This window comes from Melospiza georgiana, chromosome 10 (genome assembly GCF_028018845.1).
Source record: "Melospiza georgiana isolate bMelGeo1 chromosome 10, bMelGeo1.pri, whole genome shotgun sequence".
NCBI classification, from domain to species: domain Eukaryota; kingdom Metazoa; phylum Chordata; class Aves; order Passeriformes; family Passerellidae; genus Melospiza; species Melospiza georgiana.
This window is the reverse complement of record NC_080439.1, coordinates 19,305,223-19,332,132: the sequence shown is the minus strand read 5'-3', so window position 1 is coordinate 19,332,132 and position 26,910 is coordinate 19,305,223. Positions and strand designations below refer to the sequence as shown.

Sequence of the window (26,910 nt, the reverse complement as noted above, 5' to 3'; positions counted from 1 at the left end):
GAAAGAAGAAAGCTATTCAGCTTAATAGGAGATTTAATACAATAAGAATTTAACATCTCCAGTATAATTGAAATGAGGCAGAATCAAGGATGTGAGACCAGCTAACAGACTCCAGCTGCCAGAGGAGCAGGGGAACTTGTGAGACACCACTTCCCACTCCACATCACCTTCCAGGCAAGTATCACTGATCAGAATCACACCTGTGTTCCTGCAGGAATCATTAACACAGACTCCATGCCCATATAATGCTGTATCAAACACAATACAGCCAAAAAAATCTTTGAACCTTTGCTCTCAATGTGGTAATTGCTTGTCATTAAACTATAATTCTTTTCTTCTAATTTTTATACAGTTAAATACATTTTAGCTTCTGGTCACTATGAATTGTTTAGCTTTTTGAAAATACCCATTATTTCTGGATGACACAAGAACATACAAATACTAATTATACCTGCACTGGAAGTGTTTTTGGAATAATGAATGCATTATTAATTATCATAATTATAAATTAGTGATGTAAGCTTGTATTATTTGCCAAATGCTTCTAGAAAGAAAGAGAATCTGGTCCAGTACAGAAATGAAAACTGATGTGGCATCTACAGATCTTACACATGAAATATATTTAACTCTCTTTTCAGCACAAAATGCAAAGAAAGGTCTACAAGGTGAAAATATTCACAGCCTAAGTTCCTACTCTGGGCAAAGAGATCCTCCATGATGCAGCTTCTGAAAGGATTTGACAAAAGGGGTTCAGGTAAGAAATTCTGCATTTCCTTTTGAAATTTTGGCTTGACAAGGCAGGCCCATAAACCTTAGGACAAACCACAGCAGTGTCAGGAAACAGATTTTACCAGTGCCACTCCAAGTGCCACTTCAGTGTGCCTTTCATGCCAAAGCACACACAATAATTGTGATTAAGGCCAGCAGTATTCAGAACTTGAGCCACAGAGTCTCTGATGGGATATTTGGGAAATATCAGGTGTAGAGCAGTGTGCTCCTCAGGGTTGCTGGAGTGGTTGTCAGCTTTGACCAAATCTGTTGTTCACACTACACCAGCATTATACCTAGAAAACTATTTAGCTATTTCTGCAAATCTTTTTTTGGTTTTTTTTTTAAATCTTGATGAGAGAAGTGAGGACTGAAATCTTCCAGTAAATTGGAAGTCAGTCTACAGAAAGAAGATGTAATCTCACTGCAACACTTGTCAGAAGACACATTCTGAATGAAACAGTTTTGGGAGTTTTGCTTAGGTCAAGGACTTGTTATTTAAGCTACAAAGGTCACTAAGCATGAATCACTGTGGCTGAGTCTGAATCATACTGAAGGATGCAACTTATTCTCTGGGAATAATTAAAATACCATTCTTTCAAAATCATCACTTTCATGGTCTAAGGCCTGTAAAATCATGCGAAGTTTATAAATAATTTGAACTATTTGAGAGAAGGAAGGTTCAAGAAGTTAAGAAGTTATGAAAGCAGATAGTAGTTCACAATCCTTTACATTTTATCCCCCTGGGGCTTTGCTGTCTGTTAGCTGGGTTTCACACAGACCTTTTCCCCTCTTTTTCTCACCCAGCTGTGAGTGCAGGAGTGTCACTCTGTGCCCTCTGTTGTGTATCATTACTCACAGTTTGGTGAATGTTGTAGGAGACTCTCTGGGGACTCCCAAAAGTTCAGGGACAGCTTGTGCTCACACAGGTGGCTCTGGGTGGGAACAGGTTCCTCCTGACCCCTCTGAACAGTGGCACAAGTGGTGCCACCACCTGTCTGATTTCAGTCAATTCCCCACGGGTCTAACAGGGCCACCATGGGCACCTTTTTCCAGGGCATGGATGGAGTTTATTGATTTGGCCTCTCCTTTTTTACAGTAACATCAACAAAATCAGGTCTTTACTAGTGGTGGCAGGAAGCACAAAAAGAAACTTTTTTACAAAAGGAGGATTTCAAAAGAAAAAGCAAAAGTACCACAATGCAGTCCACCAAAAGGCTGAGTCTTTTTTCAGTCCCACACAAGAGCATGAACTACTGAGAGGATATTTTAAAGCAATGTTTTGTTTGATATAATACACTAAGTTCTGAAGGGATAAAAATAGAAACACTCTTAGAATTTAATTTCTTCAGCTGTTTTACTTATGCCATGAAAGCTGCTCTCCTTACAAAATGGTGTGAGTGCAACACTGATCTAGCACACTCAGGTACCTGCTGGCTCTGCATACCCATCCTCCTGCTGCCAAGCAGCTCAAGCCTTCCAGACCATAATCCACGAACTTTTCTTTTCTACCTTTTTCAGGTACTGAGGAGACACTCTCCAACCCCACTGTGCTGCTCACACTCACACATTTGTCAGCACGAGCACCTTCCCAGTTTCCTGTGTGCTTTTCTCCAAATTACAATCATCCCTCTCTCCAACTGAACTATGGGTTACTCTTCACCTTCCAACCCTCTTCTCATACACCCTTTTATCCTGCCATTTTCCTAAAGGATTCCATAAATTATAAACTTTTAAAGCAGAACTGAAATGTGAAAAGTTAATTGCATAGTTTGGTACCTGGAATTTTATCTTTTGATTTCAGCAAGTCAATTAACATTTAAAGAGCTGGATGCACCAAGGTGATGCAGATGCTCTGAGACATCTTGTGACACACAACAACCCTAAATCTATTTTACAAGACTACTGTTCTCTGTTAAACCATATTCCAAATTTGCAGTTTACACCCAAGACATACAAAAGGAAATGCAGGCTGGAGGACAACTGCTATCCTATGATACACAGTAATTATTTGATTATTTTAAAGATATGTCATTTTTGTGCTTCCAACATGGACAACTTTTCTTTTCAAAATGCAAAGATTCAAAGCCCATATCTCCCACAACCCTTTAAAGCTCTCTATTGAATTAAAAGAAAGTTGTGTGGATGGCTGTACTGAGTAATTAATAGAGGTTACAATTTGCATATTCTTCCATAACTTCAAGTGTTTTGACAGTGATCCTGCAGCATCTAGAATATTACATCAGAGGAAAATTAACCCAGGAACTGCCCCTGACTTTCCTTATGACCACACTTTATTAGCAGAGCCTACTGGAACATGCATTTTCTTACCGGTATCTATGAACAAATATACCCTTAAAAATAGAGTTCATCATATTTTCGATTTCATCTTGGTTTTCTTGTAGCTGTGAAAAACAAAACACAAAATAAATAAAAGATCATTATTTATAATAATTTGGTATTCTACACTTCCCTACTGGGAAACCTTAAAAGACCATGGAAGAGCACTTGAGTAAATTCACCACTGCTTTTCCAGCACATGCCTATATTGTGGGCATATACATACAAATATTTACATTATATATATACAATATCTTAATGGAAGAAAATTAACATTCACTACAAACATCAATTTAGTCTCTCAAATTAGTTCTTTGAAGGGATCATAAACTTTTGCTACTGAAAATGAGACAAGTAGAGACAATGTGTGCAGTAATTTCAGCAGTGCTGTGTTCACAGGGAAACACAGAGCTGAATGAATGACAGCTGCAGAAACAAAGCTGATTACAGATTACTTTTGAAAAAATTAATGTTCTATTTAAGGAAAGGAGTAGAAGTCATTCTCAAACTTAAGTAAAAGACTGTCAGTTGCTTGAACTTCAGCACCCACACTAACTGGGTTTCAGAAGCAGGAAGATTTCCATGACCAGAGCACACCTGACATCCAGGCCTGAGCCTGCAAGAAACCAAACCCAATTCCAAATGAAAAGGTGCTATGAGTATGCTTTTATAAATAAGAGCATTTTCTTAAAAATCTTTTCACTTCCTGAGTAACATGAGCACGTTTTGCAAGTACTATGGGAAGCTTACCTTGTGTCAATTAATATGTTAACAAAACTTGGAATTAATTACAGTACTCTCATACTGTCAGATCTTGTACTAAACTAAGTATAACTTAATTACACCTAAAGGCAGCTTTGTTAATAAGATGACACCAATTTTATCCAATCAGTTTTTGGAGCAGCCATCATTCTTCCATCAAGGTGTTCATTACAGTCCAAGGACAGCACCAAAATGTGGGAATGTAAATTTGTCCACACTCTCACAGTAGCAAAACCACAACAGAGCCTTGCTGGTGAAGGGCACATATGCATAAAATAATTAAGCCTGTATAATTGTGGATGTATATATTTAACAGATAAAAGGTTTCAAAGCCAGAGGCAAAATTGTGATCAGCTGGTTTGACCTCCTGAATGGCATGAGCTCTGAAACACTTCCCCCTAAGGGCTTCTATTTTTCAGCCAAATATTTCCACTGCATCTTCCAGGTATGAGCTGAAGTAGCTTCAGAACTCAGGGAGTGAAGCTTCCCAGTTCACTGAAGTGTAAGGAGGTGCTGTCTCCATTTTGCATGTGGAGAAACCAAGGCATTGAGGGCTCTTGACTAAATTGTCAGAAAGCTGCCAAAGAAACTAATTTTACAGTAAAAGGGATTATGTACCAAGGGAAGAGCTGGGTCCACACCAGCTCTGCAAACATGAACCAAGCATATTTAGACATGGCCTCTGGGAAAAGCACTATTTGCAGCATCAGCTCAACCCAAATTTGCACAGACTAAATGCTTGTTTGAGAATTCATAATCCAAAGGGGACTGTGAGTTCCTAATCACCCCTTAGCTGGGTGGCTCCAAAGGCTACAGGCAGGGAAATATCCACAGCAACATGGAGGTAGAGACAGCCTAGCACAGGCTGTGCAGTACAATGAGGATGGGAATGAACCAAGAAGCCTCAGGAGGCTTTCTGAAAAGCTACCAGAGCTCACAGAGAACTCAGGGAATGATTTCGTGGTATAAAACCATACCACAGAAGACAGGTAGGAGAGGATGGACTTTCTGAGCCATGAGAAAGTTGAGACTCTGAAAAAAGTGTCCCTTGACATCTCTGGGGGTGGAAAGTGAAGCAGCACGGTAGAAGCCTGAGCAGCACAAATGAAGGGACAGCACAGATGGCTTCCTCCCTCTTCTGCACAGAATTTACAGTTCACTATAAACATGGTGAATTATCATCTGGTACAGGTATCCAGGTGCTGGGGCACAGCTGGTGTGGAAGCAGAATAGAGATTCAGTAGGTCCACGTGAGATTGCTTTTACCTCTGTGTAGTAACATTTAAAGGATATAATTCTCAAATGTATTTTAGATTCAGTAATGAATTTTATCTGAAACTCTAACTGCTGTCTATACTTTCAAGTTTTTTAAATCATGTACTTGAATCTGAGTGCTTAACTTCAAGTATCTTGAGGGAACATCTGTGTCTTGGGATTCCTGCTCTTACCAATGCAAAAATGATTTAACATTCCCCGTCTTAAACAGAGGTAAAAAATGAGGGAAACATTCTGTTGTTGACTCTGCAAGCAGGTGTGGAAGCTCAAAAAGACATGTATGACAAGCACAAAATTTAAATTACTACCGGCAGATATTAAAAAGACAACTTTCTCTGCTTTGTGGCATATTGCTACATAAATAATCCACTTGAGCTGAAAATCTCATTGATAAGACAGAGCTCCATGCATGGCTCTCCCACCTGTAGATGATGGCCTGATATTGAAACACTTCAGGAAGTGCTCCCTCTCCTCTGCTTCAGATTAACCTGACACACTCAGTTGGTGAACTGTCGCTCTGTCAGCTCATGAGGACCAATACATGCACGGGTATGAGCTCAGGAGGGGTTGTTAGGATGGCACTTCATCAAAGAATCAACTGAGGAAGTGCCAGCACAGAATGCCACTGTCAAACAGAGTATTTAAACAGTGGGAATATACAGTATTATGTCAGGAATTCTTCCACAGAGCATTAAGCCATCTAATCCTAAAAGATCTCCTCTGCCCAGGTGCCCCTGGTGTGCTTAACCCCATGACATACTCGATCTGGCTGTTCCCAGACAATGCTTTGCTCAGCTGTCATGAGCAGTGAGATGAGAGCCCCTGAACACACAGAGCCAAAGGTAAGGACTAAGAAATGTTCCTTCTCCTGCCAAGGCTCCCCAGCCCTGTGCATCCTGGGCATCCTTGCTACAGCTCCCCAGAGAGAGGATGTCCTGCAGCTCTGAAAGAGCAGCTGGGGGAACGGGCACAGAGGAGTTCCCAGCCACAGAGCCACCAGCCCAAGGTAATCAGTGCAATTAGTGCCTTTGTTCTCTGCAAATTCAAAGCAACAATCAACAAATGTGGAATAGAAACTCTGTTCCAGCTATTTTGCATTTCAAAATGCTTTAGACCTCACATGCAATTTAATATTTAATTTAAAATGTTTCTCTCACAGTTTAGGCAGGAGAGATTGTTCTTGCATTGTACTTTAATGCATGCTTTTCAAGAATTATGCAAACCAAATAAAGTTGTGCTAAAAGTCATAGGGGTAAAATAAAAATATGTAATTGTAATTATCCCCAGACAAAAACTACAAAGTCAAGCAATTCACATCAAAGTTATACCTAAAGGAATTCAAGGTGCACACAAGCAAAGTACTGAGACAGTCTTAATTGCCACGGAGTAAAACAGTGGTAGAGAAAATTCAAAACTAAAAATCATAAATTTATATCTAATACAAACTTTGATTTTCAATTTCTCTTATGAGTTTTACTTGGCGTCTTTACACATTATGTTTGTTTGAATGTATGTGTATTAATTTTCTATTTATCAACTTTAAATTTAAGTACACCTCTAAAACTGAAGTTTCCTGTGATATAATACTTTATTGAGGAATGATTACAGCAACCTTCTAATGGTTTTTCTCACCTAATGCCAGGCTGGTACTTACTAAAGGCGACTTTAATGTCTCCCTAGCTCCTTCTCCCTGAGAACAGGTGCTATAGCCTCAACTCCACAGTGCTTCCTGAAAGCAGCTAAAAAAGAAGTAGCAATGAGACACTGTGGAATAACTGCAGTGATCAAGGGGAAAACTGGGAGGGAATGTGTGATCCTCTTGTCAGAATCTTTCTGCATCACCAGAACAGTGACTGCTTACAGTCTGAGTCTCTTCTTGCCTGGTCAGTCATAGAAGCTGGAGAAGAGAATTCTCCTTTGCATGCAGAAAAGCACCACAAACTCAACTGAAAGTGGCAGTACAGGATTTAAGTAGTCTGCTTGAGATCACACAAACACCACTGCAGAACTAAGCTCTTTCTCACTGTGGTACTCAAGTCACAAACCACCCTGGGCTTTCTGTTGGAGGGAATGCACATGAACCAGGAAAAAAAAATTGTCTTTTCACTTGCCTCTTTTCTTTTCTGAAGCAGCAGCTCCAATCTTTCATTAGCTCTTTTGCCAATCATTTTGTTTCTCTCAGCTTCATACTGCCTCTGTGTATTGTCCTGATGAATGCTCAGGTTTAAGGCAACATTCACAAGAGCAGTCATAAGCTTCATAGCTGCAAAGGCACAAGACAGATTATGACTCTTTACCTGTAGTCAGAGCTCAGAAAATATTTCCTCAGCAGATCCATACTCACAGCAAAAAGCCTCTCAACCCTGGCCCAGTGCCTGGATAGGCACTTCCACCCAGGTGGAAGTGGCCCATGGTCAGAAAGCAGAGTCTGTACCCCACACTCAGCTGCAGGCGGTGCTCCCTGCTGTCTGCTCCAGACAAACTCTGAGGGCACCAGGGAGCCAGCATGTGAGCCTGCAGCATCAGGGCACCATGAAGGCAGCTGCTGGGGAGTTACAGCCATTTCTGCACAGGAGAGGGCCAGCAGAGATGGCTCCATACTAAGGGTGACCTTAACCAATGGCTGCTGAGGTTGGCTCACTTCACAAGGGACCACAGCACAGCTTCTCTGAATGCAGGTCTGACACTGCTTTAAAGTCAGCTGTACAGCCATATAAAAATGCAATTTTTATTTTCACACATGCTGGATATGATATTGTTCATGTCTGCTTTTCAGTACTAAAATTTCTTTTTACAAAAAAAAATTAATAAGGATCTTCCCCAAGTTCTGTGTGGTTACATAGTACAACACATTTTACAATGTTGAAAAAACAGCAAAATAATGCAACAAACTATCACATCCTCTCTGCATGCTCCTCTGAATATGCAGCATTGCTTCCAGGTTAGAAAAGCAACCACACAAACGGAGGAGTGAGGCAACTTGTATTGATTTGCACTGCTACAGGTCAAAACTGGTAACCTACAGGTACTTCCTACAGTGAATCATCTCTCATTCCAACTGACTAGCATAGAGGAAAACTGAAAACAAGGACCTACAAACACTCCTTCAAGAAGAAATGCCAGTCTACAAGTAGCTTTTCAAAAACTTTATCAAGACTGAGCTCCATGGCATCATGCTGACCTCTGTTCCTTGGGACTGCAACACAATTAAATGTTGAAAACAGCTTGAAGGAAATGTGTGGAATCAAAGCAAAGCCTCAAGCTGGTTACAACAGGCAAATAAATAAATAAATAAATGGCATGTACTGTCACTGGTAAATGCAGAGATTCTTGGCAGCTCCCATCTGTGATGCAATGTTAGATAAATGTGTCATTAATGCAAGAAGTGGCTGAAGTAACTGCAGTCAGTTGTGATGAACCTCAGCTTTAGCATCAGCTTATTCTTGCAGCAAGCTTCTAGCTACAGAATCCATTCCAAACAGTGGAAACTCTTTATTCTACAGAGCACAGGTCTTGGGAAATAACTGTTCTAAGTGCTTCTGTTTCCTGTTTTTTAATCAAGCTCCTCATACCTTCCAAAAATCCACCCCATGCAGGAATGGACCAATTACTCCCAGGGACCAGAGTGCAAACCTCACTCCATAAACCCTTCCCTATGAACCAATCAACCTCAGCCTGAGGAAACAGCAAACCAAAACCACCCAGTACTGCAGACAGCATCAGATGGAAGGGAATAGTTTAAATAACACGCATGGATTTCCAGCAGGTTATCTAGGCTCAAACAGTGCTCACCTTGGAATACTGAATTTGAAGAGGAAACTCCAAACCTGGAAGCTTAAGCCTGCATAATTCACAGTTTTACCATCCCATTGCTAAGTGTGGTGAAGAACACAAGGGAATGTGTTTCCAAAGGAGTTCAGTCACTGTGAGTTGAAGGGTTTGGGTTTCAGTTTTAAGATCAAAATCGACTCAAATCTGGAGTTGTTTTTTCAATATCATTGGAAATCTGCCTCTTTCTTTGATTCATAATGAGAGATGACATTTAAAATAAATTCTGATTGTATTTGTTTAACACTGGGTATTGGTGCACTTGAAACTGAAAAAAATGTCTATGAGGCTGATTGTGGAAAGACTAAATAGTAAAAAATACTGGCCATAGAAACATTCAGATTATGACAAATGTCTGCTGTAAGAGTTTCAAATATCTGATATGATCTATGAAGCTTGCAATAAGATGGATTTCTTATCACCTGACATGACCAGCTGTAGACACCTACACCCAAGCCAGCCACTCCAGTAGTGCTTTGTAATTGAGAAAAATAGTTCCTTGTGGAGAGCAATGCATCCCTCTTAGAGGAGACATCTCATATAGGTGTGATGAAATACACAAGGAAAGCCCTTTTCTATGTAATGATACAGCCAGGGCTTTCCTTAGGTGAGGCAGCTGCACTGTAAGGTGGTGTGGCTGCAGGCAGAAGACAGGAAGCCCTACAACCATGGCCCAGTAATCCCAAACCTTATGCTTCTCCAGAGTTAAGGCACAGATTAACTTTTCTGGTGAATGGAAACTCTTTGATAATACAACTGTCCTGATACTTCTTTAGAATAAATTTATAGTCTAAAATATATAATTACTCCAACATTCTGTACAACAAATGAACAATTAATAACAAAATACAAGACATAAGCATGCCTGATTGTCAGTCTGACAGGAATCCTTACATGCCTCAGCACTTTCCAAATAAAAAAGGAATATTTTAAATATAGTTGTACCATATGTGGTACATGGATTCGATAAAGCCTCCCAGAGTTTTAACTTCCCAGAGTTTTAACTTCCAGAGTTGGCCAGGGCTCCAAATGCCAATGACTCCTGCACGGGCAGCTCACTCACCAGCCAGCGTGCTGGTGTGCCGGAAGGCGCGGACCTGCGAGTCGGAGAGGCCGGTGAGCAGCGAGATCACCGTGTCCATCATGTACTCGTCGTAGATGATGCTGTACTGGCACTGCCGGATCAGCACCCCGATGAACTCGCAGAAGTTGGAGCGGAACTTCTTCCACTGAGGCCCGGGCATGGTCAGGGGATAATCGCCACTGTCCTGCAGAACAACAGAAGGAAAAGATCAAGTGTTAAAGGTGTCCCCATTTAATTTATTTTAATGTTGGTGTACCCATTGTGGTCTGTGGTTCTAAAATAAACATCATCCTGTTCCTTCAAGCCAAGGGAAAATAACAAATAAAAACAACACATTATTCTTCAATAAACAGGGAGGCTTATTGGCATGAAACCACTTTTGCAAAGACACCATTGTAATTGTTTTCTACTTGCAGTATTGGCTCTGTATAGTCCAAAAGAAGTATCAAGACTCAATTCTCTTCCTTGTACCCTAGGTTAGGAAGTGGGAGCAAAGGATGAGGCAGGAATATTTCAAAGTACTTATAGTCAAAACCTGAAAAGCTTGTGTGATTGACCATTTGTGTCATTCTCCATCCACTTAAGGTTAATATTACATGGATGCCTAACTTTCTGAATGACAGCCTTGGCATTTCATTTAGAACTGGTCAGAGGCACTGCTATCCTACAGAAGTACCTGCTCCAGCTTTAGTATTCCTCATTAAACAAAATGAATGCTCAGAATATTCAGTGCTTTATACACCAAAAATCAAAGAAAACACAGTTCAAAAATCTCAAAGCTAAAAAGCATTCACCATTAGGAACACTTTTATTTTGACAGAAGATACCCAGTCTGATTTGTAATTTACTTATTTCAAACAAAATGCTCAGATCTTTTGAAAGAGTATTTCTTTCTGTATCGCTGTTCCAAAATGGTAATTTTCATGTCAAGTTTCTATTTTGTTTAAATTGCCATTTAAAATGCACAAAACATTAATTTGCACAGAGAAAACAGAGCAGAATGCTGTAATCCTGCCTCATGAATCTGAGGTGTCAGGAATCTGGAGCTACTTGTTGTAAGAGGCACTCCCAAGAGCTGAAGTTCAGCACCCAGAATGCCACCACCACTCTCAGTGGAATGAGGGTTCTCCAGTTCCTCTTCCTGCCTGCTCTGATGAACCTCTCTCTGCCCTGCCTCTCTGCATCCAACAGCTGAAGTTGCTGCTTTGCTTGTCAGCAAAAGTTTCCCACACTGAGACATTATTTATCCACTGGCCCACTGCATTTTTAATTTAAACCAGAAGTATATGGTAATATATTTCATAATACTTCAAACAACTATTTGTATACTCTACCTCATCAAATTCTTCTGTCATTTTCCTTATGATTTCTGCATTTTGCATGTTCCTGAACATTTCAATTCTTACCGTACCTGTAATGTAATGAAAGAACAAAAGAAATGAACACAACATGGTTTTGCTACATCAAAACATCAATGTTTTCTGCTGCTAAACAAACAGCTCGGTGATACACATAAGAGTATGCAGAGTACAACAATAACAGGAATGTTTTGAAAAAGGCTGTCTCTTGAAGAAGTAGGGAAAGAGGACTCATCTGTCCTGTAATGTGCTTCCAAATGAGGAATTAGTATCATTTTCCACCCTTCCACTCTTTGCAGCCAAGCAGAAGTGGTAAAGCAGTGATAACCATGGAGTACTAGTGTCATGTCTGCAGCTGCACAAGGTTTTCAATTTTGTCTGCAAAATCAAATGAGCACCATCTTTCATTTTCACAGCCACTCCTGGATGTTCTGCACTTTCCATGCTGAGTCCCCTGGATGACAGATATCCATGTTCTCTATGCACCCACTGGGAGTTTTCACACTGCTCAGCCCAGGACCAGCATGGTTTATTGACTGAGGCATGCTTTCCACACCAAAGGCTCCAAAGAGCTCAGCCAAGACATGAGCCAGCTCAGCACCAGAAGCAGTAACTGTATCGCTGTTATTCTTTAATGAAGATCTTCCACTCTTCCTTGTTACCTGAACACTGGAGTTGATAGGAATAATTTTTCATTGTAAATAAAACAAAGTTACCAAAATTCAAAATAGAACAACATGATAGCTGTAAATGAAAATTCTTATGTCTCGATCAAAATTCAATCAGTGTACAGTATTCTGACATATTATTGCCTCCTCAACTAGACACTATCTAAATATCTAACCATACAATCCAGGGCAACATAAAGGTTTTTTTTGGTGCTGCTGCATGATCTTCTCTTCATCACTTCACTATCTTCGTTTGTTAATGGAGGAAATTCAGAAAAATTAAGCAAACTGCAGAGCTACAAAATCCATCCCAACATCATTAACGTTGCAAAGAGTAAGTCTTTCAGGTTTTCAAGAAATTCAACTGGATTAATAAGCCACTGCATGGCTTCAAAAGTTCAGACCATAATAGAAGCAACTTAACAGCTAACAGTATTAGTCACTCTACAAAGGATAAATAAAGATAATTTAAACATGCCAAATATTATGCAAATGTTTTCATTCTGGTATTTTATTCCTTTAAAAAAGAGCATTAGAAATATATGCATTTCAAAATATACAAGCTCAGTCAGAGCACACCAAGTCTATGTTAGTACGGGTACAGTTTTACACAGCAAATGAAATACTGATTTCTTGAATTGCCTTTGTTTCTTCCTGAAATAATATTTGTTATCTATTTCATACTGGGTAATACTGCCAACCTCAGTTCTGACAATGGCAATTTGAATTTGTGCATGGTAATTTCCATATCATTAACAAACAATTACTAATGCAATATATCAACATAAAACCAGGAACCCAAGAGAATACCACCATGTGACAGATGAAAATATTTTTTCTCAGCTTGAAAATCATCTGTACATGCAGATATATTTTAATCTTTCCCTCAATCCTAAAAGCTTTGTTTTGGCTAAATGAAGTAGTTTCCCAGTATGCCTCAGAGCAGTGAACGGGTACTATTGCAAAACCCCTCTGCTGCAGAAATGCTTCTTTCTCTCATGGCATGCTGGTATCTGCTGCTCTTCCCACTGGCAGCATACCCCTCAGTCAAAGAGGAACCTACTGACCTTTGCCATTTTACTGGTTTATAGCCCTGATCCTAACGATATTCTTATCTATTTATGGCTTCTAATAACCTGCCATAGCCTCAGTTTCTCTGCAGTCACAGCCAGGGTAGGCAAGAGCTCCAAGGGCTGCCAAGGGAGCATCAGCAAGCACCCAAGTGGAGAACAGCACTTACCCACTGTCCTGTCCCATTCTTTCCCCCACTTTTCAGGACCCATTTTACAGAAGTCATGGAAGGCACAAGGAGTGTTTCTGCTTGGCTGGTAGTAGGCAATGGCTCTAATCTGACTTGTGCCTGATCCCATTTGTTTTTCTGGCAAACTCATTTAACACTGTAAGTATACTACGAAGGCTTTGCTCAGATTCCATGGTGACACCACAACATTTCAACATTGCAGTGGTCGACATTATTCAAACCCATAGTTTTTATGATTAGTGAAAAGCAAAATTTTCCCATTTTCAGGTGAATCCTTAATATGTAACAGATTGTCTGTAAAGTACAACTGAGGAGTGGCATGCATCCCAGAAATCTTTACCTTATTCAAATCGCTTCACATCCTTTTCTAAGCTGAGTTTTACCTCTGCCATGAAGCTCTCACTCTGTATTTAGTGCAGAGAATTGAAATTGTGTTAATCCATTAAAAATTGAGAAGCCTATTTCATTTCAGGACTAAGTTCTCAGTTAAAACCCATTCACATACATTGTGTTCTAAAAAGTCTTCTCACTGACATATAACTATATTTCCTTAATGACCAAAATCCAGTTTAACTTTCAGATAAAACAAGTATCAACATCATTTGTCAATAATCATCCAGCATGGCCTTTAAGAGTGAAAACAAAAAACCCATACAGAGCACAAAACTTAATTTCAATCAGAGAAGAGAAAGACTAAAGGGGCCTATACAAAACTGGAAGAATACACCTTAAAAACCCTAAACTGTGTACAAAACCAGATATAATATTTCTGGGAGATATAACAAGTGGACTCAGTGGCTTGAAAACATGTATTTAGAGTGAGAAAAAACCCCCAGTTTTATTAGTAAGTCCTGTAAAAGCAAAGCAACAATAAAGATCTCCAAGAGCTTTACAGGATGCAAAAGCTCTCAAGTCTCAGCACCAACCAGCCTTCACTAGCAAGAGTTAAACAGGGTTACCCCTGGGATGTGGGTGATCCCATGACTGCCTTTCCTGCTGCTAACAGGAGGTCCTGGCACTGGCCACTGCTGGCAATCAGGGAACACCATCACACCAAGTGCCACACTCCAATGCCTCCTGCACGTGGCAGCTCTGGGATTTCTACAGGAAAAAGAAAAGTCAGATGAGAGAAACATCAGCTCTAGGAGCCAATTTATAGTCACTTACTCCTAAAATGTAAACTGCTGATGGTAATTAATTATATATTACGACACATACTGTCTATACTATATGGTCAGTTTTCATCATGAGGACCTTTATTCACCAAAGCTACACAGACAATTTCATTCCTTCTCCTTTAGATCACCTGCCCACACTGAGTAAGCTGCAAGAAAAGCAGTGGGAAAATTGCAGCTCAAGACTGATGTGAATGGATATTAAATAAGCCCACAATCTCCTGCCAAAGGAGGATTAATTGTAGTACCTTAAATTCATGGTAGCTGATTAGACTGATTTCTCAAACACATGAACTGTGTTTGAAAAAGGAGAAAGATTTATAGAAGCATTGAGAAGAAGACACAAGGAAATTTGCCCAGGAAAGTACATGAAAAACACAATGTGCTCTTTTGCATCAGCTCAAACTCAATAGTGGAGACCACAGCACCAGAACCTAATTGAAACTGCCAGGAGAGGGTAAGTTTAATAAAACATTTGTGAGGATGGATGGTGATTACAGAACTGCTGGATGGGCAGTATTTATCTCCCTTGATATCATTCAATGTGCAACTCCTATACCTTTTGTCCCACTTATAATTTAGATCATAAGAAATAATCCACTTCTATTATGTCCTTAAGTGCAGTTTTCAATCATCTGAGAAGTGGTACTGACAAATTCCCTGTGACAGATGATGAAGACTGAAGTCAAACCATCAGGAACACACGATTTCTCAGCGCTCAGTCTGGGTCAGGGTACTCTGCTGTAGCACTTCCACTGACTATTTCCAGAAAAGAGCTGTCTAAATCTACCCAAAAACTACTCAGGCAAGTAGAAAAGTTAATTTTCTGTGGCTCACTCAGGATCACGTAAGAAGACTGAAGTAGCTCTTACCTCATTGGAATCAATAGACGTTAATCATTCATTTAAATAGAAGCAGTAGTGGAGCAGTTGAAACATAACCAAATAGATGCTGAGACTCCTAAATCCCACCAGGGCTCCTGACTTTCTATTGATTTCTGTCCCTAAAAACTGAAACTCTTTACTAAGACCAGAGGTCAAGACTTGAGAAAGACATCAGTATAAATATTTGGTTGAATTTCCACACATGTAGGAAGAGAAGATCCTTTCACTGATTTATTCCCCATTTCTTCCTGCTGCATGGACTCTACACTGCCCAACTTCTGCTGCCAGTGAAGCAATATTCAAAAGACAGAGGCTTCCTATAAGGCACACAGCCAGTTCATCCTTAGAGCAGCTTTTACCAGTGAACTCTTACTGAATGAATCAGCAAGAACCCCAGTGGAAAAGTAAGTACAATTAAAACCTTATCAAACAGAGAATCACAGATAACTGTTAAAAAGAATTCTAATAGTTCACCGAAGTCTATCCTCCTACAGCAAACTCAAAATTATGTCTGAATGTATTCTGGGAACTCTCTTTGCAATGTGAAGACCTTATACATAGTACAGCCATGAAAACTGCTGAAGGGCTGAACTCAGCAGTGTCAGAGGGCTTTTCCAATCTAAACAATTCCATGAGTCTGTGCTTAAAACAATCAGTAATGTTAATACTGTCAATATCTATAGGGAGCATCATTAAAGGTTCTCAGTAAATCTGGGAGGATTCATCAATTGTTTTTTTTACTAACATAGGGGTCACTGTAAAATACAGTGGAATTTAATATCAAATCCTTGCTATTTCTGATACTCAAATTCAATTACAATTGTTCCACTTAAAGTGCAAATCTGTATTACACTTAGAAGTTCAGAATTCTGAATGAGATTAACGAGTTGATAACTTTATATACATAACTAGCATTTAATATTATTTGAACTGCTAATATCTTTTAAAATCCAAAATGTTATTTGATCCAGAAGATAACAGTGATGGCACTTATTTCCTCATTACAAGTATGGGAAGAAATATATTGAAGATAATCAGAGATTTTTCCAAAGAAGAGAACAATGTATGCCACTGACAATCCAGTCAGTGGATTCCACTTGCTGAAAAGAAAAAAGTAGATATTCTTATAGTATAAAGAGATAGAAACTCCATCCCTACTTTAAAGAAAACAGATTCTATGAAATTCTGAAACTGCAATTATGTGTGAGAATTTGTTACTTGCTTAAACTATGTTGAATGTCAAAAGAATAAAAAAGGGAAAAAATAAAGAATTCAGGAGTGATCCAAAGAACTACACACCATCAAATGTGACTGCTGTGTCAGACTGGGAGGTGTTGTACTACAGATCTGGTGTGTCTGTTCAAGGGTTGATGTTATTACTGTCAAGTAATGCTTCACAACTCTCCTGGAGCTCCATGAGGCATCAATAACCAGCAACAAGTCATACATTTATGTATTACAGACATTTTCAAAATCCTACAATGATCTCTCATTTTCTTAGAGGAGCTGATGTGCAATAATCATATGCAAGAAAAGTTTTCAGATTAAAACAGGAAAACAGACACAGCAAAAAAGGTCAGTTTTCAGAACAGAATGAACCTACCAACAGATCTTTCCATGAGAAGATGTTGATAAAATAGGTTCCATAGCAGATATAAATGCTTTGAAAGAAAGGACAATAATGGAGCAGATAGTTTGCTGGTGACACAATTATTTAGAACAGCTAGACTGACAGCTGCCAGCCAACACTGCCAAAGGATATCATAGGCAGGAACTGGTAAAATGCTCTTCAACAAGAAAGCATGCTGAGTCCCCAGACTACTAGTAGAAAAAAAGTAGGCCTACATAATTTAGTGCATCAGAAACAGTACACTTCATGTGCTTAAGTTTTACAATTTTGATAGAGGAAACTCCCTTAAAGCTCTGGGTTTAAGGCTGATAAGGCTGGTTTGAAATGGCTCTATAGCATTTGCACTTGCCAAGTGTAAGCTGCTTTGCATCCTCACAGAGATGATTTACATGAAGCCACATAATTACTAACCAAAGACACTAAACTTGCAATCTAGTATTTTCACTGAATTATTTCATAAGAGAGATCTTTTCATGCTTCGATGACTGAAAGTAGCAATTCTCATACAGCACCAACCTCTTTGTAAGGTAACTTTGAGCAGCAGTCAGTGACATGAACATGAGTGAGGAGCTGAGGAGCCTTTGCTGCCCCAAAGGCAACAGTTTGCTCCTGGCAATGTCTGACAGCTTTTGCTCTTGGAAGCCTCAGCTCTGCAGTGGCCCCACAGCCACATTCTGCCCTGCACTGCCCCCGGTGAGCCTGGCTGCACAAGGAATCTGTGCCCACAGAGGACACCCACACTGAGGAGAGAGGTAAAAGCACACATCCAGGAAATGCTCTGCTGAAAGCTCCCACCTGTTCCCCTAGGGCTGGCTCCAAGGTTCATTTCTGTGAGCACTGCTCTCGCTGTGCTCCCTGCACACGTGCTCTAAGCAGATGTTTGTTAAGAACCTTCCTGGTGGATGTGATGAAACAAATTAACCTCGGGATTCCTGTACTCAGCAATCAGCACAGAGTGTTACGCAGAATGCAAGCACAAGTCAGCATCACACAGATCTCACATTTGGCAGTAGTTCAGAGTTTTCCTGAGCTCTAGAGTGTTAAGGCACACTGTGATTATTGGATTTAACAGCTGACAGTGGATCCATCATCTCTTAATTAATTTGTAATTTCCATCTCCACAAAACTCTGCATGAATGCAACCTGCAGTTTAGCCCCCCACTCCTTCAGAAGGTACCTCATTCTATTTCTAAAACTTCAGCTTGATCATTTTATTTGATAAACCAGGATCTTCTTGCAATGCATGAAAAAGTATTCTTCTATTTGCCATTTTTTCCACATTCTTTTGTTTTTCTTTCTAAATTTATATATCCTTTAGAAAGTGGGATAGTCATAATTACATTCAATGTTCAAAGTGCAGGTGCAATGCAAGTTTGAGAGAGATTTTTTGTGTCTAATATATGTAGAAATAAACCTGCCCTTTATTTCTAATTCTGAACTTGGCCTCTCAGAGCTCTGCCAAGCACAGAGGTTGTATTTTCAGATTATTCCCAATGACAGCAGGGTCCAAGAGCAGAATGTGAGTAACTACAACTTATCAGTGCATGTGTGGAAGCAGCCTTTGGCTGCCTGCTGTCAGACGTGACTCAAATTCAGCAATATAAACACAGGTAGTGTGGAGGCTGAGCTCCAAGTTAAGTGTAAGATACAGCAATGTAAATATTTGCACTAAGTCCATTCAGGTCTGTCTCCTCTGAGTGCCTTTATCACAGGCTGTTTTCACATCTGCTCTCCCCCGCCTCCCCTACTCTGTGAACAGGCCCCCACCAAAGGTTCCCTCTGAAATGAGGAGCCCAGTGTGAGCACAAGTTCTTTCCTCCTCACAGAGGAACCTGTGTGCACAAACACCTGATCCGACAGGACAAAGACACTTCTCAGTGGGGCAGGACAAGAGCCTGAGAACCCAAACATGAGCACATTCCTGCTGTGTAAACATTTCTGTAGCTACCAATGGAGACAAAACAGTACTGCCATTGCTAACAACAGGCATCCTACCTGTGCCCTGTCCCTGGGATGCAGCCCCAGTCCTGGGCTCTTCGGGAGTTTTCCACTGGCCACAAGTACCTGCTGAGTGAGCTGAGGCTTGGCACCAGGTGTCTCTTGCTATAACACAAGCTCAGGTGTGAGATAATGTAATAACATTGAAAACATCCAATCTGTCTGATAAACTCATTTCAAGGGAGAGCAATTGATTTCTACCACTTCTGTACTTTCTACAATAAACCCCAGAGCAGTTTTTAAAAGACTGAGTACTTCTGAAAGGAAAAATAATGGATTTCTGTTCCACCATACTGGAATAGGCTTCATATACTATAGATTCTTTATTATGCCTTCTGCTGGATAGCTAAAAGGTTAATCACCAATTTGAAAAGCTGTAAGTATCTACTTACTATTTCAACACAGTATTATTTATCCCTGTTCTATTTCCTATGATTTTTACCAAATTCTGTCCACAGAAGTACAAAATCACAGCTTCTTACCTTCTTAGAAGTCTAGAATAGTAGAATAATTTCAGGTAGCAGGATTCCTGACTGTCATTAGTCCAAACCCTTCCCAAAGCAGAGATCCAGCAAGACCAGGTGAGTCTGTCAGTGAACCCACACTGGGTTCACCCAACAAAGGGAGCCCTTCTGCCTCTGGTGCCTGGCCAGCTCATGGCAGAAATGTTTTCCATTCTGTCAAATCAGAATTCCCCACATTTCAACTTGTGTCTGTTACTGTCACAAAACTGTGTGAAGAGTCTGCAGTCCCCTTTTCTCTAGTCCTTCAATAATTGAAAGAAGCAGCAAGATCCTCCTTCAGCCTTCTTAAAGCTGAGCAAGGCTGCTGCCCAGTTTCTCCTCCCCAGAAGGCCTCCTGGAAATCCAGGCTGACTCCCTTAACCACATCACACATCATGCTTCAAAGAACTTCAAGCTCACTTTCACAGAAACCAAGGACATTTACTTCAGTGTCCACCCTTCCTTCTACTTTCTATGGATGTGCCTGTTCCATCTGCAGGTTCCCAGAGCTCAGCAGTAACCCACACACAGGCTGTCAGCATTGCAACATGCCTTCACATGTTTTTGCTAAAAGGTATCTTCTTTATCAGAGAAACAAACCTCTTGTTACTCAGTGTCAACATCTCTCCGGCTCATAAAACAAAATGCCATAAAACATGGTACCTCCACTTCCCAGAAAGTCAGGAGGCAGAAGATGATCACAGGATTAGATAGCCATGGTCTATCCTCTTTCCATCAGTCTTTCTGCTTTCCCTGATGGAGCTTTAATCCCTTCCTCAGCCATCTGTTACTTTTATTTCTACCTGTATTTCTCAGAAGTAGTAAAGTAGGGAAGATGAAAGACAAGTCCTAAAAAATACAGAAAGAGAAGTAATTATCTAGAGATTTTGAAATTTTAAATTTTTTTCAATTGATGTGACAGGCTCTAGAGTCCACAAAACATGGTATCTAATAGGAAAACTAAGAGGGGGGGGGGAAGAGAGAAACAAGAGGCCAGACCTTTTGTGCCAAACCTGGGAGTTGCCAAAGATCTGACAGAGCTCAGCAAGCCATATGTGTGTCCCTTCAGCTGCTGATGGACCATCACACTCTGCTCCTTGCTCAGCTGCCTCCTATCCCTTGAGAAAACTGCCCTTTATTCATTTTCCTCAAGGAAGCTGTTGTTACTTGCATGAGAGCTTCCCACACACAGGTCTGAAGAAATACCCTCAGTTCAGAGCCTCTGCATTTTCCTGTAACTGTTTGCTGCTCCAGCACGTGGAAGGGAAGGATCAGGACTACAGGGGTGTCTGCATTTGGGATCTGTATAGTGCCAAACCTTATTAGCAATGGCACACCAAAGGGACTGCTGAGCTCCAGGTTTCCCAGAGCCAATCCTTACTTTTCAGTGTTCAACAGCACCATCCAGAGAGCCACAAGGCCAGGGCTGACTGGGATCCAAGACATTAATCAACAGTAAAACAGAGGCTTTGTAAGCACTGCAGAGCTGCTGCAGAAAGGTGAAGAACTTTATCTGTCAATATGAGAAAAGCTGGTATCCTTCAAAGAGTGAGACTGGAGACACAGAAACATCATGGAAACAACTTATATCTAAAACACTTTAATTTCCCTCTTTTACATTTGAAAGCCACCTTCTACCTGCAACATTTCTATGCTTTTTTTTTGTTAACCTGAAAGAAGGAAATGAGACTTAGGTGCACTTGTGTCTGTAACTGTGCTGCCTAATTAATTGTAATATTTTTGTTTAACCAAACCTGACTGGTCATGGATACCCAGTCCCTCAATGAATTTTACAAAAGCAGGTCATTGAATGGAAGCCAATGAGGTCATTGGGGAATAGTGTGAACCATGACCCCAATCTCTGTTAATCTCAGCCTCTCACTGAGCTGGAGACAGACAGGGACACACACAGGGAATGCTGCTGCTGCTTCTTCAAGAACAGCTTCACCTGCAGCACAACCACCTCCAGCCCAGCAGTGTGTGTCCCTAACTTTTCTGGAGTTACACAGCATGAAAAATTCCAAAATATTGTGTCTCACACAGCTCCATCCTGCACTTCATGAGCACATTCAGATGCTTTGTATAATTCAGGAAAGTTGAACACAGATACATTTGAAATCCCTCTTTATTACTTCTGCTTCTCATGAAATCACTTTAGAGTATATTAAAGACCAAAGCATTTACTGACAATGACATGTGAAAACACAATGAAAAATTAGCTGAGCTGGCACAAAGCAAAGCCTTTACCTTTCTCCTCATTTAAAAGTAGGTAAGATGAGAGGAATTCTTCTTTTTCACATAATTATTTCTTTCTGTTTTCTAGGACAACAACCCACTTCCTCTTAGCTGTTAGCCCATCCCAAAGTACCCTTTTACCTTCTGACTATCTGAACACATGTATCGAGCTTTTTTTCCTGTAAGGAAACACAAAGAATTTGAGAAATCACATGCAAAAATCCCCTTATCTTTGTGCTTAGAAATTAAAAAGTGCTAAATTTCAGATGCTGTGTGTAACCTTGACTTAGTCTGCGTGTGTGTCAGCTTTGGTGAGTCACCAATCTCCCAGGGCTGTCAGCTGTTGTGTGTGGCTTCATTAGCACAGACACCAGAACTGGGGAGGGAACAGGAGCTGTGGAGCTGACATTGTGATCTGGGGAGGGAACAGGAGCTGTGGAGGTGACACTGTTGTCCCTCTGAGTGTGCAGCTGGGCTGCAGCCAATGAATCCAGGAAGAAGTGTGGCAAAGGGGGGTTCTTACAAGAGGGTTGATAAGGATGCTGCAAATTGCTCTTGCTTTTATTCCTGAGGTTCTTGTAGGAGCCTGGACAATTTAAACTATCTCCAAGATGGTCCCTAAGTGCATATTCCTCATTTTCCAGGTATCCTCCCAGCAGCCTCATGGATGAAGGTACAAAAGAGCAGCACATAAACAATTGTATCTCCAGGTACTCTGAGTGTGGCACGGTACTTTGGGTATGTAAAACCCTAAACATAAGAACAAAGGGCAGGAAAAGACCCTTCCTTACCAGAGAACATAAGGAAGAGGGCCTAGGCTCCACTCCTGCTTTTTCCTTATTGGAAATATGTATCTATCAGAAGAAGTCAAGGACTTCAAGTTTCCATTCCATGAACTTCAAGAAGTCTGGATATGCTAAGCTTAGTCTTTAAGCAATTTGAGGAGGAGTAGGAAACCAGTGACAGCAATGGATTAAACATGTCCCATGTTATCTGAAAAACCTCTCCTCTAGGAGTGGCACAGATTTTTCTATCCACTGCCTCAAAAGCTTTTGATATCAATAACTCTGTTCCTGGATTGGCCATTCCCAGAGCAGATACAGGATCTTTACTTAAAAGGGATTTACAAAGATAACCAGAAGAAACCCTGTTGATAAAATGCCCTTAAGGAAAACTTTAACTTTTAAATTTTTGATTGGAACTTGGCTACTATAGAAAAATAAGAGGAAGCATCATATCAAAAGTGAAGTTAAAACAACACAATGAATAGTTGCTCAACATGTTTTGGCATGGGTAAGAGAATGAGAGAGCATATATTAGAGCCAAAATCCATAAAAGTCTGGATATGCTTCTAAAAATACAATGCAAGAGAGAACTGTCACCTCAGAATTGAGAGAAGATAAACTGCTGGAACACACACAGATCACAGCAAGTGTTGACAGGACAAATATAAATGGGAATGTAGAAATAAGAGCAGAAAACTAGGAAAGCTCAACATACAATATATTTCTCAACAGTCTGTGTCTAAGATTCACTAAGGAGTATATGAGAGCAGAATATAAAAAAGATTCACCTATATAAACTTATTAATACTAGAAACCCCAAACTTTGCATAAGTAATAAAGCAGCAGGCCCTGAAAAGAGTGCTGAAAGACAAATAGTAATAAATGGCAGATGAAATACAAGAGGGAATGAAGAGTCTGAGTATATTAATTAACATAAAGATAGTGGACTCAAGGGGGGAAATTAATCAAGTGCTGCTAAGGAAAAAGGAAAGAAGAAAAACACAGAGGAGCACTGCAAGTAAAGCATGTTTAATCAGAAAAAATGCCTTAAATTCTTAGTTATAACTCCTCTTCCATTGCTTTGGATCCTCTACCTTACACATTTAACAACCAGAAATAGCTGAAATGCTGTATTTCTTGCAAATTAAAAACGGCTGTGTAAACACACCTTGTAATTCCTGGTAGATACACAAATGTAAGACACAGAATAAAGGAGCCAGCTGACTCGCAGAAGGTTTGGGTTGAAGGGATCTTAAAGCTCATCTTGTCCCAAGTCCCTGCCATGGACAGGAACACCTTCCACCAGATCAGGTTAACCAACCCTGTAACTCCTCTGGTTGTGTCTTACAGCTTTGTGGAAAAAAAATCTTTAAAGTGGGAAAATACACAAATACAACAAAAACCGAAATAAAGAAAATACAAAATATTGCTTTGCAATATTTTTTAAAACAAAATATTTCAACAGAACCTTCATCAAGTGTTTTACCTTGTAAGGGGCATGTAATTTTTGCAGTATTTTGTAACAAAGAATATTTTTACCCCCACAGCTTTCAGCACTTTCAGCAAATTTTCCTTTTAGGACTTTTCAGTCTCCCTCTCCCCCACTGTAAGTTTAAGATGTCTGGAAGCCTTAGCTGTCTTCCTGTAACACACTCACATTTTTTAGTTTAACCAGAAGGCTGAGTTTACTATACAATACCTGGTTTTTTGGGCATGATTACATTCTCATTCCTGTCAACACAGACTCTTAGCTATCAATTGCTTTCTGGTCCTTCCCCCATGAATTGTCCTTGAAGCCCACAACATAAACACCAAGGGGTGTTACACTGTGGATCACCTGCTTGATGAGAATATTCAAAAATGGAGTTAGATTGTAATTCTGGCCCTGTTCAGTGGTGTATTCTGGCTCCATCATTCTGCAGTAGCTTAAAGCACTGTGCTCATAGGGTGAAAGAAGAAAACTGCTATTTTAGCTCTTGAAGCAAAGCAAAACCACTGGGATGTATGCCTGCCTGCCCCTCTTTTCTCCTGCTTCCTAAGCTCCTCTGTGGACATGTGTCCTAAAAAGAACATATTCCTTTCCTGCAATTTTCAGAATCCCTAATTTCTTCCTTTCCCCTTATACTTGGCTGCCTTTAAAGGCACAAGTTTACCTTTCCATCTTTCATTCCACAGTTACAGATGTTTCAGTTTCCTCTTCTCCTCCTTGCATTTTCCCTACAAATGAGACTTCATACACATAATTAATTTTTATAGGTCTTTAGGGAGACCTTGTAGCACCTTCCAGTGCATAAAAGGGCTCTAAGAGAGCTGGAGAGGGACTTTGGACAAAAGCCTGGAGTGACAGGACAATGAGGGATGGCTTCCCACTGTCAGAGGGCAGGGTTTGATGGGATATTAGGAAGGAATTCCTCCCTGTGAGGGAGATGAGGCACTGGCATAGAGCAGCTGTGGCTGCTCCACCCCTGGAAGTGCCCAAGTCCAGGCTGGATGGGGCTTGGAGCAACCTGGGATAGGAGAAAGTGTCCCTGCCCATGGTAGGGGGTGGAACAATAGGAGCTTTAAGGTCCCTTCTAACCCAAACCATTCTGGGATTCTGTGACATTTATATCTGGTTGCTGATATTACAGGTTGACAAGAGTAATAAAGAAATGCAGGGAGGACTGCCCACTTTGACAATCCCTGCCACCATAAACTGTTTGCATGAGATCAAAGTCTCCCACTCCCTAAGGGTTAAATGCACTTTTCATCACAGTGTGATGTCTCTCCCTGTTTCCACTCAGAAGGAACTGCAAGCTTTGCTCAGCACAGGCAGAAGAGAGCCCTTCCCAGGCTGAGGACTGCTCCCCTTCCCCAAAAACAGCCTGCCCTTCCCAAGGAAGTAGCCAGCTCTGAGCTCTATAAAGTGATTTTTACACACAGCACATAGTTGAAGAACAATCCTGCTGTTACAGGCTACCATGGAAACCAGAGGGGAAAAAAGGGCTGAATATTAAAATTTGAGAGTGAGAATATCCATCACTGCTATTACAACAAAATGGTTTGCAAATGCTTCTATTAATGGGTCTGGGCTGGAACCTTTCCTGTTTGTCACTTTCTCCTCTAAGTGCTACAAGTGGAGCTGAATAGAGGACAGAGAAAATATTCAAAAATCTTTACAGCTCAATTGTATTCACACACCACAAAAAGGAGAAAAAAAAGAAGTATCTGTTTGACAGAAGAGTAAGCAACTCCAAACACAAACATCAACAATTAAACTCTAATCCATGGGTTTAGTTAGAAGGTGACAACAAATATACTAAAGAATGAAACATCAGAATAAGCTGTTGGTTTATTCTTAATAAAAATTCTTCCTATTTTTTGAGAATAAGCATATGACACCAGTAAGGCAAATTTCTGCATCTCTACATCAACAACAAACCTCCACTATTTGGTCCCAGCCCCACAAGCCTGGCATCTTCAGGGAAAAAAGGGGGGGAAAAAGTGAAAAAGAGAAAAAATTACATTAATTAACAAATTTTGAGAACAAAGAGTAACTCAGCCTGGCTTTCTGCACCATTATCACTAAGATTTGATCCTTTGTAAATCAGATAAAAAATTTATGGCAGTTCAATCTCATTCCTTTGTTTATCAGGACTTAAGATTCAATCTGGTATTGAAATACCCACAAGTGGTGCAATGGTGGAATGTGAGCAGGACTGGATGTGCTTCAGAGTCCACTTCTTCCAATTTAGGATGTCTCTTCTTTGAAACCCAAGCTTTTTGGGTTTTTTTGTTTTTTTTTTCCTTATATCCAGCTACTCCTGAATGCCTGCAGATTAACAGAATATTTGCTTTGGTCTAACCACTTTCTTTGTGCCAGAGAATATCACTTTTCCATTAGGATACAGAGTCTTTCTTATCATCCCCATCTTCTTCTCTTCAGAAATAATTACTGCAGTGTATCAGTCCCACACTTAATCAAATAAGTCTATGGCTTCATTAATGCAGAGAGAGAACTGTAATTACAATGTTTGCTGAGAGAAATATCTTTTTTGCAATTTAATTCCTACCCTTGGTCTGAAAAAACTCTATGACTAAATCTTCAGCAGAATTTGCATGTTTGGAAAGGCCAGAGACATGAGTACTTTCCCAATTTGTAATCCAGTCAGAAAGGATCTAAGATCCAGTTGTATTTGGTTGCTTTTTATAATTAGTTCTTGTCTTGTCAGGAAGCACCTGTCATCTACAGTAAATCCAGCAATGTATCTCACACACAGCTAGCAAACTCATACACTGACATAATTCGTTCACTACTCTGAGAATAATACTGCAAAAATAAATCAGACTAAGGCTTTTACTCCTCTGCTTAGTACA

General features: G+C 40.2%; 1 protein-coding gene across 3 annotated transcripts in view; it reads right to left on the bottom strand.

Moving 5' to 3' along the window:
- The window catches only part of STAG1 (STAG1 cohesin complex component), a 150,850-nt gene that overhangs the window by 50,581 nt on the left and 73,359 nt on the right, over window positions 1-26,910 (bottom strand). For all 3 annotated transcript variants that reach the window (XM_058031617.1, XM_058031615.1, XM_058031616.1), the window contains 4 exons: window positions 11,392-11,468; window positions 10,037-10,241; window positions 7,257-7,408; window positions 3,100-3,173 (listed from right to left, as the gene is read on the bottom strand). In XM_058031617.1, the coding sequence (XP_057887600.1) occupies window positions 3,100-3,173; window positions 7,257-7,408; window positions 10,037-10,241; window positions 11,392-11,468 (508 nt within the window). The remainder of the gene's footprint in view (window positions 1-3,099; window positions 3,174-7,256; window positions 7,409-10,036; window positions 10,242-11,391; window positions 11,469-26,910) is intronic.